This window comes from Lissotriton vulgaris, chromosome 7 (assembly GCF_964263255.1).
Source record: "Lissotriton vulgaris chromosome 7, aLisVul1.2, whole genome shotgun sequence".
Taxonomy (NCBI): domain Eukaryota; kingdom Metazoa; phylum Chordata; class Amphibia; order Caudata; family Salamandridae; genus Lissotriton; species Lissotriton vulgaris.
In genome coordinates, this window is record NC_141695.1 from 900,208,020 (window position 1) to 900,222,343 (window position 14,324).

General features: G+C 50.5%; 1 protein-coding gene across 4 annotated transcripts in view; it reads left to right on the forward strand.

Annotated features, from left to right (window-relative positions):
* Positions 1–14,324, forward strand: part of TBC1D9B (TBC1 domain family member 9B) — a 169,932-nt gene that overhangs the window by 137,578 nt on the left and 18,030 nt on the right. Inside the window, exon 19 of one of the 4 annotated variants that reach the window (XM_086931332.1) lies at positions 1,580–1,633. The exons of 2 other annotated variants lie outside the window; for them this stretch is intronic. In XM_086931332.1, the coding sequence (XP_086787458.1) occupies positions 1,580–1,633 (54 nt within the window). The remainder of the gene's footprint in view (positions 1–1,579; positions 1,634–14,324) is intronic. One more of the 4 variants, XM_086931334.1, reaches the window with a different exon arrangement.

Below are 14,324 nucleotides of genomic sequence, written 5' to 3' on the forward strand. Positions count from 1 at the left end.
CCCTTACGGTCATTTAAGAGCATTTGTTCAGTCCACACAGTTAGTCAACTGGGGAGAGATCCTGCAACTTGTTGGGTATTAATATATATTCATAGCTGCAGACATTTTCACTATGCCCTCAGTAAATGGTGAAATAGAGTGGGTTGCTGACCATTCACTTTTCTTTGACTGCAGTACCAGTTTAGGCAATTAGGCTTTATTAACACTGCACATCATGCTCCGTTCGGAATGGTAGTTTTTTACCTGCTCTATGCTGCAATGAGAGTTTGGCAGTGCTATCAGGAAGAGGCCAAGGGTCTCTTGAGGGATCAGCCCCTTTGTTTGTTGCCATTAAAAGTTTTTGCAAATTACCCGTGAAGTGTCCGGGTGCAGTTTTCTGGTTGTTCAATACTTAGTGTTTGTTCCAAAACACTTTGTACCTGGAATACTGCATTCTATTTGTAGAGACTTTGCAGTGTGTTTAATGAGGCTTGGTTTGGGGGGGATGGGGTGGCTGGGGAGGGTGTGTTTTTGTTTCCAACCAAATTCCAGGCAAGCTTTGCTGTGGCATCCTGCCCCAGTAGCAGCTTGTTCTGTTCAATATTGATTTTATTAAGACATACAAAGTTCGCCTGCATTTAGTGGTAAACTGCGAAAAATAATATCTCTGCGTGGTTTCCATTCTGTTCTTCATCCCCAAACCACTTTAGTCTAGGTTGAATTGGTCTAGAGAAGCATTATTTTCTACATCTCATGCCAATTTAGGGATGCCACATGGCCAGTATTTTAACTAAATAGTATTTTTATGATAAGGCCTATTAAAAAATAAGAGGTGAATAATCTGCAACATGTGATATGTATTTTCTCCTTTCAACAAGACCAGCACAGACTTTGATCCTTTTCTAGTTTTGGAATGAAAGCTATGTCCATTGGTTAATCAGAATAATATGTGACCTGTTAGTGCTTGGATACTTTTCTGGGTATACAGTTAATTGAGAAGTGCTACGATAGAGTTATCAGTGTAATTAACCATTCCATCATCTCCTGCCTCGCGGTGATGCCTTTCATTAATGGTCCCACATTTCCTTGTTCTGATTGAAGTAGTTGCTCCGTGAGTGGAAACGCCTGCGGTTTGCATCCGCTGTCACTCAGCCTGTCTGCCCTGTTGGTACTTCATTGGTCTATCCTGGCTGTGCCAGCTGTCACCCTGCTTGAATGCTTACTGCCTTCACTCACTTTCCTTGTATTACAATCACACTATATACACTTATCCTGTGTGTTTACCTGGAGTCACACCATCTGACCTGCTTACTCTCCTCTTACCCGTCCTGCTTGTATTCACAGTGTGCCTTCACTATTCCTTTTTGCATTGCCTCCAGTCGCTCTGCTTGAAATCACTCTGCCTTGGGTACGATGCATGTACTTCCTACATCCACCATGGCTCTCCTGGTTGGTCTCACCATGCCTGCCGTACCTTTTAAGTGTTCCTATTTCTTCTGTTTCTGACTATTTTCTTGTGTTTTTGCTTCCTCGTCCCTCTTTCCCTCTCCCTTCTTTGCTTCTCTCTATATTTGTTTACTTGGATTACTTTTGCCGACAGCAGCATCTCCTTTTGACTCCGAGCTGGAGCTGTTCCTGAACTGTGAGTCGCAAGGTTAGTGTCTTGAATCCCCCTTCTCCATAGTGAATTCTCCATTCTTGTTTTTTAGGATTATTCACCACCTCTCACTATCGACACCTACTGCCCTCTATTATACTCTATTTCCCACAGTAAGGCTTAAACTGCAGGCTATTGGGGACACATGAGCAGATGCAGTTCCCTTGGTTAGGGTAGCACGTATTAGATGCATGCAAGCACCATCTAACCACTCGGAGCGTCTAATAACTTTAGGTATACATGCTGTTGCTTCAGCCCTTGATAACTTGTCCCTTTTACTCCGTGCTTAATTTGAGTCTGTGGTTTCTGGTACGGTGCTCTACACCTGCACTTAATTGTCAACACCTGCACTTACAACAACATGCCACAGTTCAGACTATTCCCAGCTCTCAAAGCTATAAGAATGACGTCATTTTAATGTATATTTAATTAATAAACAACTATTGTTGTGTGTATCTCTAAATTCGACAAACAGCACAACCATTTCTAAAGGGTGGAATGTTGGCAAACAACTAGCTTTTTTACAAAGATCCACAGGTATGTATGGTAGAGTGACATCCGCACAAAAGCTTTTTATTTCAGATGCTAAAGCCGCAATGTATTACTGCATCACCACTTTTGCACACATTGTACTACTTCACAGAGCCCTTTATCGCCATCCTTTCTGTGACCGATACAACCAAACAGTAATTTCAAGGCCTGAAGCAATTTACAAATTTGTGACTTCAAAATTGTAGTATGGCAAACGATTCAGTGATTGATGATGGCCACACGAGGTTTGCAGACATCAGCTGCACCCTAAAATTAACACAAAAAGAAAGAGTAATAGAGTAGAAATGTTGGTGGAGAAAGCTCTATGATGGGTCTTCCCTTTATCTGTAAGTGGTCATTTCTGGTATTATCATCTAACCGTTGCAACTGGAAGAAAATGCGTGCAACCATCCAGCATTTCTGAGGAAAATCTGCAGACTTAGGCTAGTGTAGGATAACTTCTTAAGAGCATTTCTGAGGACAAACTGCAGACTTAGGCTAGTGTAGGATAACTCCTTAAGAGCACACCAACACAGCATGGAATGTGTGGGTTGCTGTCATGAGAGATTTTGGGCATCACACTATGCATAATCCAAACTGAGATGATTATCTAGTGGTGAGATTGAGTAGTTTCAATTAGTGCAAAATTTTACAGCAAGGCTGGTCCTGTGACAGAAAATAGGATGTAATAGTTTAAGGCCCATGCTTTAAATATCTCCGGTCTGAACTTTGAAGACACTGGTAGGCGTTCCTCACCCCACTGAAAGCCACTTTCCGTTCAGTAGCAAGACTCCTCTTCTCCACAGGGAAGTTGAAATATGCCTTCCCAAATATTAGCAAGTTACCTTTACTCATTAATGTGACTATCCAATTTTAAAAAAGCAGGATTACCATTGGAGCAATCCATCTAAAATCTTCATACCTCATCAACCTATTTTTTGAGTCGGGTCCTCAAAAGCAGGAACTTTCTTGTGGTAAAAGCTAGATTCATAAAAGCGCTGGTTCAAAATCAGTCTTTTACCAATGCGGCAACAGTATTACGTAGCTTATTTCCGGATAACTTGCAATTCTTTCCACCAAAAACTTTCTTTCAGGAAATAATTGAAAACCCACCTTTTCCAGCTCCACCTAAACTGTTTTTAATGTAATTTTTTATATGCCATTAACTGTTCGATGCTCTTATTACTCCATTCTAATTGTTATTTTCACATCTTACCTATGCCTTAGTGGCACAGAAGCAATACAGAAAACTGTTATGTAAATATATAATTCTCTTTAGAAGGATATCTGTTTAACCTCTTAGTTGACATTCATGTGTGCTGAAATTTGATAATACATGGTGCAGTTAGTTTGAATGACTAAGTTTTCTTCGATTCAATGGTGGTTGGAGGATATTAATTTTGTAGTGTGTGCCCAACAAATAATGGATGAGTGTGACGTTATTCTAATCAAGGTCTCTTTTATTAACATTTTCATTTATTGCTATCAAGGATGGCAATAAACTGTGTAGATTTCAAGTAGATGAAGTCCTAGAAAGATTCAGAAAAGAGGCCCTGCTGCAGAGAAGGCTCTTCATATAAAGAACCCGGGATACCTAGAAGCGGATATTATAAATGTTCTGGGCAAACATTTTTGTTCCACTCACTAAGGAGGATCCATCCGTGTGGGCCAAGTAAGAGTAGGCATTGGAGAAAATGTTGCTGCAGGTGTAGCCTCTTCCTTGGTAAGCCCAATTTCAGAAGGTCTTTGATCATGACACCCTGATTAGAGGTATATGATTATTTCCACAATACTCAAATGGATATCTAATTGACAAAGGGCTTCTGGGTACACTATACACAAAAGCCATTCCATCTTCTCTTAATTAGCCCCCTAGTGAGTGACGTTGCTACTGAAATGGATAGTTGTACTACTGCTGAAAGGCTCAATAGAACAAGTCCTCTTCGAGCCATTCCTGAGACATCAAGGGAAGAAGAGTGTAGGCAATCAGTCTTTTCTGTGTTATCTTCTCTTATTTTTCACCTTGTGCTTAATTCTATATTTGGGCTGGATTCAGAAATCTGAGTAATTTACCCCTGCTAATCCATACCAATATAATAAAGAGAGAGCCCAAACCTTTGAGGCGGGTAATCTCAGGAACCACAGCACCAATCACAACACCCAATACAGAGTTGGAAAGGGCAGATACAGCAGATGGACATACTCTATGCAGACGCCTACCATATACATTTAAAAGGTAAAAGAACCGTGCCAGCAAAGTAGTCCCTTGTGGGCGTGTCTGCTTTGTGCTTGTGCTGGGGGCGTGACAAACGCTGGGGGCGTGTGGTACGTTCCGCCCTTCATGCCATGTCTCATATTGTGTGCTAATCCCACCCTGCTCCCTTTAAATACCCCTGCACCCCATAATCATAACCCACCCTTACTTCTTAAAATACCCCAACACCCTTAAACACTAACCCATCTTAACCCTATAAATATACCCTGTACCCCAAAACCCAAACCTATCCCTAAACCCTAAAAATACCCCTGTACCCCAAACCTAGCCCTGAACCCTATAAATACCCCTGTACCTCAAAACCCAAACCTACCGCTGAACCCTAAAAATACCCCTGTACCCCAAAACCCAAACCTACCGCTGAACCCTAAAAATACCCCTGTACCCCAAAACCCAAACCTACCCCTGAACCCTAAAAATACCCCTGTACCCCAAAACCCAAACCTACCCCTGAATCCTAAAATACCCCTGTACCCCAAAACCCAATCCTAGCACTGAACCCTAAAAATACCCCTGTACCCCAAAACCCAAACCTAGCCCTGAACCCTTAAAATACCCCTGTACCCCAAAACCCAAACCTACCCCTGAACCCTAAAAATACCCCTATACCCCAAAACCCAAACCTAGCCCTGAACCTTAAAAATACCCCTGTACGGGGGGCGGAGCTTGCTGGCGTCCATGCAAGACATGTGAGAGCTGAGCTCCTCGCCTGAGCCCCTTTAATATTCGTCAAATTGATCCTTTTTGGTGCCTCACTGCCCTCAGCGAGGGCGGATTTTGCTTCTACGACCCCTGGGGCTGCTGGGGGCACCTTTCCTGATCGGAATCGGTGGTGGCATCGATCAACGGACCGGCGGAGTTTGGAGTTGCGGACCAGGCCGCGATCCGCGGACTATCCTTGGGTGCTGCCCGCCCTACGTAACACTACGTGCGGCGTGAGGTTGCTGTGTGGCCCCGGTCTGCCGGACTGCCTTCTACCCTGTGCCGATTCTGGACCGATCCTCGCCAGCGCTGGCTCACTGTTGCCCCTCTGCCTCGTGTGTGTTTGCTGCAACTCCTGGGTGGGGACCTGGGGGTCCCCGAAGTGGCCTACGGACCGAACCGCGGGAAGTTGCGCCCTACGGTTGCCGGTTGGCGGGCTCCGCCACTACTCTGATCGGCCTGAGGACTGGAGAGACACTGGTGTTGGACTGTGTGCTTTGGTGTGTACTGGCGTTTCTCGACACCCTGCGGTGTGACCTGCACCGAGTCTGGAGTTTGGATTTCTCCCCCTGGACTACTCTGTGCCACGCGGCTCGCGGCCGCCATCTTTGACCTCCGTTCCTTGCTGCGCACCGGACTGCTTCGCGGAGTTCGCTCCCCCCGGCTCTCCCCCTACATCGGGCCGCCTCTTGCTTCTTGCTTGGCACATATTTTGTGAGCCCTGCCATGGGGAAAGGGGACAGAAATCAGCCGAAGCTCACGTTTGAGCAACGGAGGCTGAAGGGCGCGGAGGGTGCTCCCCCGGAAACATCATCACAGGCGGCGGAGGGCTCGCTCTGTGCGGACATATGTGAAATGCTCGGCGCCATGGAGAAAGGCCTGCAGGACAGCATGTCAGCGATCGGCTCGAAAATCGATGCCTTATCATTCCGTATGGACAGGATGTCAGAGAGGGTGGACAAGCATGCGGAACGTTTGGACATGGCGGAGCGTAGGCTGACAGAGGCGGAGGAGGCCCAAACGGAGTGGGATAAGGATCGTAAGCAATTCGGCCGCCTCCTCCAAGTCATACAGGACAAAACGGAGGACCTGGAAGCGTGTTCACGGCGCTCCAACGTCCGCATCACGGGGGTTGCGGAATCCACCAACACCGGAAAGATGGAACTGTTCGTCGAGAAGTTGCTTCTCAAGCTCCTAGGGGAGGACGTCTTCTCCCCCATGTTTATTGTTGAGAGGGCCCATCGCACTCTCGGTCCCAAACCGCAGCCTGGCCTCCCTCCGAGACCAATCATTGCAAAACTTTTGAACTACAGGGACCGCGACCTGGCCCTCCGTCTGGCGAGGGAGAAGGGGGACTTGCAGTTTGAAGGAATGAACATCTCCCTCTATCCTGACTTTACAGCTAGGGTGCAAGAGGAGCGGAAGCGATTCGCCCCCTACAAGAAACAGATGAGAGACATGGGGCTCGACTACGCCATGCTATACCCGGCGAGACTCCGGATCAATAAACAAGGACATTCGCAGTTTTTCACCGACCCGGCTGACCTGAAAAAGTCGCTTAAAGAATGGGCCAAAGAACAGCGCAACAGCCCGAGGGATCAGCGTACGGAGGATGAGGAAGCTGTATCTTTGGAGGGTCAGGGCTGAACTGTCTCTGGCTGTGTGGCTTGGTTTGGCTACTTCACCGCGACTGTATGTATTGCATTCCAGTTCTTGAAGTGTCTCTCCTTTGCCTCCATAGCATTTTGGTTGTGACTCTTGAATTGCCTGGCTAGTGGTGGTGCCACGACTTGGGGCTCGAACTTTTGTTGCTTTCCGTCTGTTATCGGGGGGGTGCTCCCGGTGGCACGTGGGGACTGTTTATTCACCACTCTGCTTGCTCTGCTGCTGGGGCTCACGTGGGGTGCCGAACGCAATGGGGGTGGGGCTGGGAGCAACGACTGTATCTGGCCCTTGTTGGAGAGTATTGTGGTCTGGCCAGAACCTCTGCCCCTGCGCTTTCAGCTTTCTGACCCTCTAGGGGGTCTTGGGTTTGTAGTGGGGTGTTTCGGGTGGGCTCAGGGTGGGTAGTGCTACGCTCTGTCTGACCGGGTTGGGGTTGGTCGGCTGTGGGTGGGTGGTTGTTAGCTGTGTTTATGTATTGCTGCTGCCATGCTGTTTGGGGTTCAAGGTTCGTCGGGTGGGGGGTTTGTTTTTGCCAACTACTGCACTGTGTCTGCCACACTATCTGCTCTGCGACATTTTACTTTCTAAACTGCCATGTCGGCTGCTGACTCACTGAGTGCGGAGAGCTCCCTGGGCTCTCTGCGATTGCTGTCCTGGAATGTGAGGGGGCTTAACGATTTCCGCAAACTCAGGAAGGTCTTAGCCTATCTGCAACGCCATCACATTGACCTTGCTTTACTGCAGGAAACACATCTGCCGCTTTCCAGCCCTATGTTGCAAGTGAGGGGCCTCGGCCCCGCTTGTGTCGCTGCGGGGTTCACAACGCATGCTAGGGGGGTGCTCATATGGGCTAATCCCAAATCCCGACTGTCGCTGACCCGGGTGGCGGTAGACCCGGAAGGGAGGTTTGTGGTTGCACGTTGTGTTGGAAAGGATCAGGATCTTCTGCTGGTGAATGTGTATGGCCCCAACTACGATTCCCCGGAGTTCTATTCTTCGCTTGCTGACAGCTGCAGGCAGTTTGTGGGCTCTAGAATGCTGTGGGGAGGGGATTTTAACTTGGTGCTGAACCCGGACCTTGACAGATCTGCGGGCCCCCCTAGGTCCCCTGCGCCATCCGCGTCCCTCCTCCTGTCGGAATGTGTGAAACTTGATTTACTTGATGTGTGGCGGCATAGGCACTCGGGGCGGGGTGGGTACACTCACTACTCGGCCTATCACAACATTCATACACGCATAGATTATTGGTTTGTTTCCCGCTCTTTGCTGGATATGGTTAAGGATCCACTCCGGATCACCGACCGACCCCTGCCCTCACCACGTCTTCAACAAAGCCGACGCTGTCATCGCACCCCACCTGCGAGACATCATCAACACATCCCTCGACACCACCATCTTCCCCGAGAGCTGGAAACACGCCGAACTCAGCGCCCTACTCAAGAAACCAACAGCGGACCCCACCGACCTCAAGAATTACCGCCCCATCTCGCTCCTCCCGTTTCCAGCCAAAGTCATCGAGAAGACCGTCAACAAGCAGATGGCCGCTTTCCTCGAGACGAACGGATCCCTCGACCCCTCACAGTCCGGCTTCCGAGCCAACCACAGCACCGAGACCGCCCTCATCGCCGCCACCGACGACATCCGAGCCCTGATGGACAATGGAGAAACAGCGGCCCTCATCCTCCTAGACCTCTCCGCGGCATTCGACACGGTCTGCCACCGCACCCTAGTACGGCGCCTCAGCAACGTCGGAATCCAGGACAAGGCGCTGGAGTGGATCACCTCCTTCCTCGACGGGAGAACACAGAGAGTCCGCCTACCACCGTACAAGTCAGAGGCCACCGAAGTCATCTGCGGCGTCCCCCAAGGATCATCTCTGAGCCCCACCCTCTTCAACGTCTACATGAGCCCCCTCGCGGCCATCGTACGCAAACACAACCTCAGCATAATCTCCTACGCCGACGACACCCAGCTGATCCTCTCCCTGACCAACGACCCCGCCGCCGCCAGAGCCAACCTGCACGAAGGGATGAAAGAGGTAGCCGAGTGGATGACGACCAGCCGCCTGAAACTGAACTCGGACAAGACGGAGGTCCTCATCCTGGGCTCCTCTCCCTCCGCCTGGGACGACTCCTGGTGGCCTCCCGCCCTGGGCACCGCACCCAAACCGACAGACCATGCACGCAACCTGGGCTTCATCCTGGACTCCTCCCTCTCCATGACCAGGCAAGTCAACAACGTCTCCTTGCATGCTTCAACATCCTACGCATGCTACGGAAGATCTTCTGGTGGATCCCCACCGAGACCAGGAAGACCGTCACCCAGGCCCTCGTCACCAGCCGACTGGACTACGGCAACGCCCTCTACGCCGGGACCACCGCCAAGCTCCAGAAGAGACTCCAGCGGATCCAGAACGCCTCAGCCAGACTCATCCTCGACATCCCACGAACCAGCCACATCTCCGGACATCTGCGAGACCTTCACTGGCTCCCCGTCAACAAAAGAATCACCTTCCGCCTCCTCACCCACGCACACAAAGCCCTACACGACCAAGGCCCGAGCTACCTCAACAGCCGAGTCAACTTCTACGCTCCCAAACGCCACCTCCGATCAGCCAACCACGCCCTCGCCGCCGTCCCCCGCATCCGAAGAGCGACTACAGGAGGAAGGTCCTTCTCCCACCTGGCCGCCAAGACCTGGAACTCCCTCCCGACCGACCTGCGCCTGACCCAAGACCACCTCTCCTTCAGGAAGAAGCTGAAGACCTGGCTGTTCGAGCAGTAGCGGCTCCCCCCCCCCCCAGCGCCTTGAGACCCCACGGGTATGTAGCGCGCTTTATAAGTGTCACTGATTGATTGATTGATTAAGGATTGCACAGTTCTCCCGCGCACGCTGTCTGATCACTCGCCCTTGCTCTTGTTGCTGGTGGCTCCTCCCAGGAGGATTCCCCCCTTTACGTGGAGGTTCCCCCCGTACTCCCTCTTGGATGAGGTTTTCAGAGGGGAACTCGCCGAAGACATAGAGGCCTATTTCGCAACCAATGTGGGCTCCGTGGACAGCGTACAAGTTCTCTGGGACGCATTTAAGGTCTACATAAGGGGAATGACTATGGCGAAGCATTCTGGGGTGCTCAAAGCTATCAGGAGACGCCTGCAGTCGCTCGAGACACAGCTCGCTGATCTGGATGGTCAGGCGGTGAACTCGGGGGACGCAGCTGACACGGTCAAGCTTAAGTCCTTGGTAGATGAATTTCAGGAGGAAGCGGACAGGGAAATTAAACACATGGGCAAATACGCGACGGCGCGCGTGTATGGGGAACGGGAGCGGCCTGGTGCACTCCTAGCTAAACTTATGCGCAACAGTAGGCCCCCATTGGTTATCGAGGAGTTGGTGACAGCTACTGGGGCGGTGGTTACGGAGGAGCAGGATATCTTGGCGGAATTTCATGCCTACTACACTGCCCTCTACTCCTCGAGGGATGCACACCTCGAGGACGAAATCGACGACTATTTGAGTTTCATTCAAATGCCCTTCCTGGCCGACTGGCAGAGGGAGTTCCTTATGGCCCCCATACAGAAAGAGGAGGTAACGGAAGCGCTGGGGGGCATGAGATCTGGTAGCGCTCCTGGAGCGGATGGTCTCACGGTGTCTTTCTTCAAGGCCTTTCAGGAACAACTGGTCCCGTACTTAATGCTCCTGTTCGATGACATTTGCCAACAGGGCAGCATGTCGAAATCCATGAGAGAGGCGTTGCTTATTACCATCCCGAAACCTGGCAAACCCCTTAATCAGTGTGGCTCCTACCGACCGCTATCGCTGATAAATGTGGACGCGAAACTGTATGCTAAGGTGCTTGCGACTCGTTTGGCGTTGCTGGTCCCGGACCTAGTTGCTCCGGAGCAGGCTGGGTTTGTTCCCTCACGCAATCTCACTTATAATATCCGCACGGTCCTAGGCACGATCCAGCACGTCAAACAAGAAAACAAAGCTGTGGCCATCTTCTTGGATATGGAGAAGGCCTTCGATTCTGTTGAGTGGTCGTTCATGCTGAGGGTCCTTCGTAAGTTCGGCCTAGGGGAACCGTTTCTACAAATGTTGGGAGCCCTGTACTACAAACCCACCGCGAGGCTAAAGATAGGTAACCTGGTCACTGCTCCCATCGAGATTGGGAGGGGCACGCGTCAGGGTTGCCCCCTCTCTCCGTTGCTGTATGCCATGGTAGCGGAACCTCTCGCCTGCGCTATACGAGAGTATCATCGGTTTGAAGGGATAAACTTTCCGACGTACCAGATCGGTATCTCAACATATGCGGATGACACTCTGCTATATGTCCGGGACCCGGAGACTAACCTCTCTGCGGTTCTGCGGGAGGTGGTGAGGTTCGGAGCTCTTTCGGGCCTCCGCGTCAACTGGAATAAGTCAGTGGCGTTGCCCCTGACGCCGGTGACGCTCCCTTTCGACTCGGAGTACCCCCTGCAATGGACCACGGACTCTATCCGCTACTTAGGGATATGCATTCATACGGACCCGGAGGTCCTGATACGCGAGAATTATGGAGTTGCCTACTCCAAACTGGTAGATGATGTCGAAGTGTGGTTCAGGCTCCCGCTTTCTCTTATGGGCAGGATTGCACTCATGAAAATGGTGGTGCTCCCTAGGTTCCTTTTCCTATTCGTGAATATACCGGTAGTCCTTTCCAAAGCCTTTTTCCGGCGACTTACCCAGACGCTTGTCCGCCTGGCGTGGGGGGGCAAACAGCCTCGGGTGCAGTGGCAGACGCTCACCCTTCCGTACGAACAGGGGGGCCTTGGGGCTCCAGACCTGGAGCGATACTATAGGCTTGCTCAGGGTGCACATCTACATACGTGGATTCATGGGGATCCAGGTATCCCTCATGTGAAATTGGAGCGACTCTTCGCAGACCCCGTCCCGCTTCCGGCGACAGTATGTTACCCACCAGATAGAAGGGTCGCAATCTGGACTCTATAGCTGCCACGAATCATGCTTGGCACGCACTGATTGGTTCCCGTGAGTGCACGCTGCTATATTCACCTTTGCTCCGTGTAGAATGGGCGGCCTGGTTGGCTCCATTGACGGAGAAGGGCGTCCTGAAGGCGCTACGTGACCTAGGCATTGTTACCATGGGAGATCTCTTCTCACAGGGCACTCTGAAAACGTTGCAGCAGGTCCTTCAATCCTGTCCCGGGGCAACGCTGCTTCATAGTTTTCAATACCACAGGGTTCGTAGACCGGCCCTCGCCGTTTTAGGCCCGGACCTAGCTGAACCGCCGGAGATGCCAGAACTCACCTATGTCATCAAGACCCCCTCATCTCGCAAACTGATCACAGCTCTTAGGTCACTGGGTGATAGCCAACGGCAATATCCCCCCTCCAAGGCCCGCCTGGCCTGGCAGGCTGACCTCCAATCTCCCATCTCAGACGGCATGTGGCATTATTGTGCGACTAATACTAGGAAAATCTCGCTCAACGGTAGGCACCGCCTGGTGCATTTTAAATTCCTACAGCGTGTCTACTACACGCCCGAGAGGTTGCACAGGTATGGCCTTAGGGAGTCGGCGGAGTGTGAGCGATGCCACTTTCACACAGCAGACTTTCTCCATATGGCCTGGACTTGTCCTGCCATACATAAGTACTGGGTAGAGGTCTTTGCGGACCTCCGCGCTATCCTTGGTGAGGTGATCTTGCCTAACCCGGCGCTCGCCTTACTCGGTTTTTCAAAACCACTTCCTGTGGCTATGCGGCGACTTGCGGACATGGCATTACTGACAGCAAAGCGGCTGATAGCTCTGTGCTGGATGCGGGGGCCAGTCCCTACTAAAAAACGATGGGAAACAGACTTGCTTTACTGTTGCACGCAATCGGAGGTGTATAGTGAACTCCTACCCCCGATGAGTAGACCCAAAAACTTTTGGGGTTTGTTTAGGGCGTTTCAAAGTTCGAAAGAGGTTGGTGAGTCTGATTCAGAGAGTGTGGAACTGGATGTGCTACAGGAGGAGGGGGCTGCGTCAGCTATGGATGAGGAGTGTGTCAGTTGAAGGCCTTCCTGTTGTGACAGTGTGGTGAGTCGTGCCTGATTTTTGTGGTGGTTTGTGTTGGGTGTTGCTTGTGACGGCTGTTCTGACTTGTAGCACCCGCTGTCCCCTTCCCAGAGCGTTATCCCGCCCTAGTGGGCATTTGCTTCCCTCCCTTAGCCCGGCTGAGGGGTCCAGGGTTGTGGTGCAGAGTGGGAGGTGGGTGGTGGACACGGATTTAGGTAGTCTGGCTTGTTCTTCTTTCGGGGTGGGTGGGATTGTTATTGTTTGGGGGGTCTCCTCCCCTTTGTACACCTTTCCCTGGGTCCCCGTTGGCGATGCCCTCGACTCTGGGTATATACGCAGTACTTCCCGGGTGGCTATTTCGATCCTGCCAATCTGACACGCCTAGCTACACCTGGGTCTGATTTTGTTGGCGTTGTGGGGTGTGCATCCTGCTTATATGTTGTGATCCTCCAAATGTAGCTGCTATGAACTATTGCCTCTGCACACTTGTTCCACACCTGCAGTTTCGCCGCCAGTCCCTCGGGCTGTTGGTCTTTACGGCTGTGTAACTTACCTTTACCCAGGGTTTGGAGGGTGAATTTTTTGATGCCTCCGGGTTGTAGGCGATGCTGGCTGTGTATGTGACTTGAAGGTGTAATAAATATAAATTTAACTAAAAAAAAAAAATACCCCTGTACCCCAAAACCCATACCTATTCCTAAACCCTTAAACTAACCCTGTACCCCATAACCCAAAACTATATCTGAACCCTTAAAATACTTAAACACCCCAAAACATATACCTCAGTACCCCAAAACATATATCCCAATACCCGTACTTACCTTATCCAAACGTTTAAAAAAAAAAAACATGCTTTTACCATTTATGCATTTACAACGAATTTCGTTGTAAATGTATGCGTGGTAAAAGCATATAAAATGTAATGCCATGCGTTATAATGGCATTGCGGAGTCATGGTACTTTCGTAATGAAAGTATGCGGAGTGATGGTATGCTGAAAGAAAGTTGCAGGATAATTGGTGTTTACCCTCCCCCGGTAAGTACATTGGTGGCACGGCGGCCCACATCTCCAGCAACATACTCATATTTTTTCACCACCCATTTGAAAAATGCACAGGTCTCTCTCATTGATGGCCAGCACCGACATACACTTTTAGACACACCTCCCGCCACAAGTTCTAGAATTGCGAACTTTAGAGCTGGGGAGCTACGGTCGCATCTCGGCATCAGCTGAACACTCTGTGATTCCAGGCAAATCGCTTTGTCTCCCCGTGCCTACCACAAATGAATGTGTTCTTCTGTAATGTAAATTGTGCTCATGCCATGTTGTCGAGTTCGGGCTATATAATATTGCAAGGAAAAATAAAGTAGGGAAACTCGAGTTCACACACTACTGAACGCGCACTCTTAAGTGCATCAGCAGTGCACTGTGAATCGGAGCGTTTCACAGGCCTGTC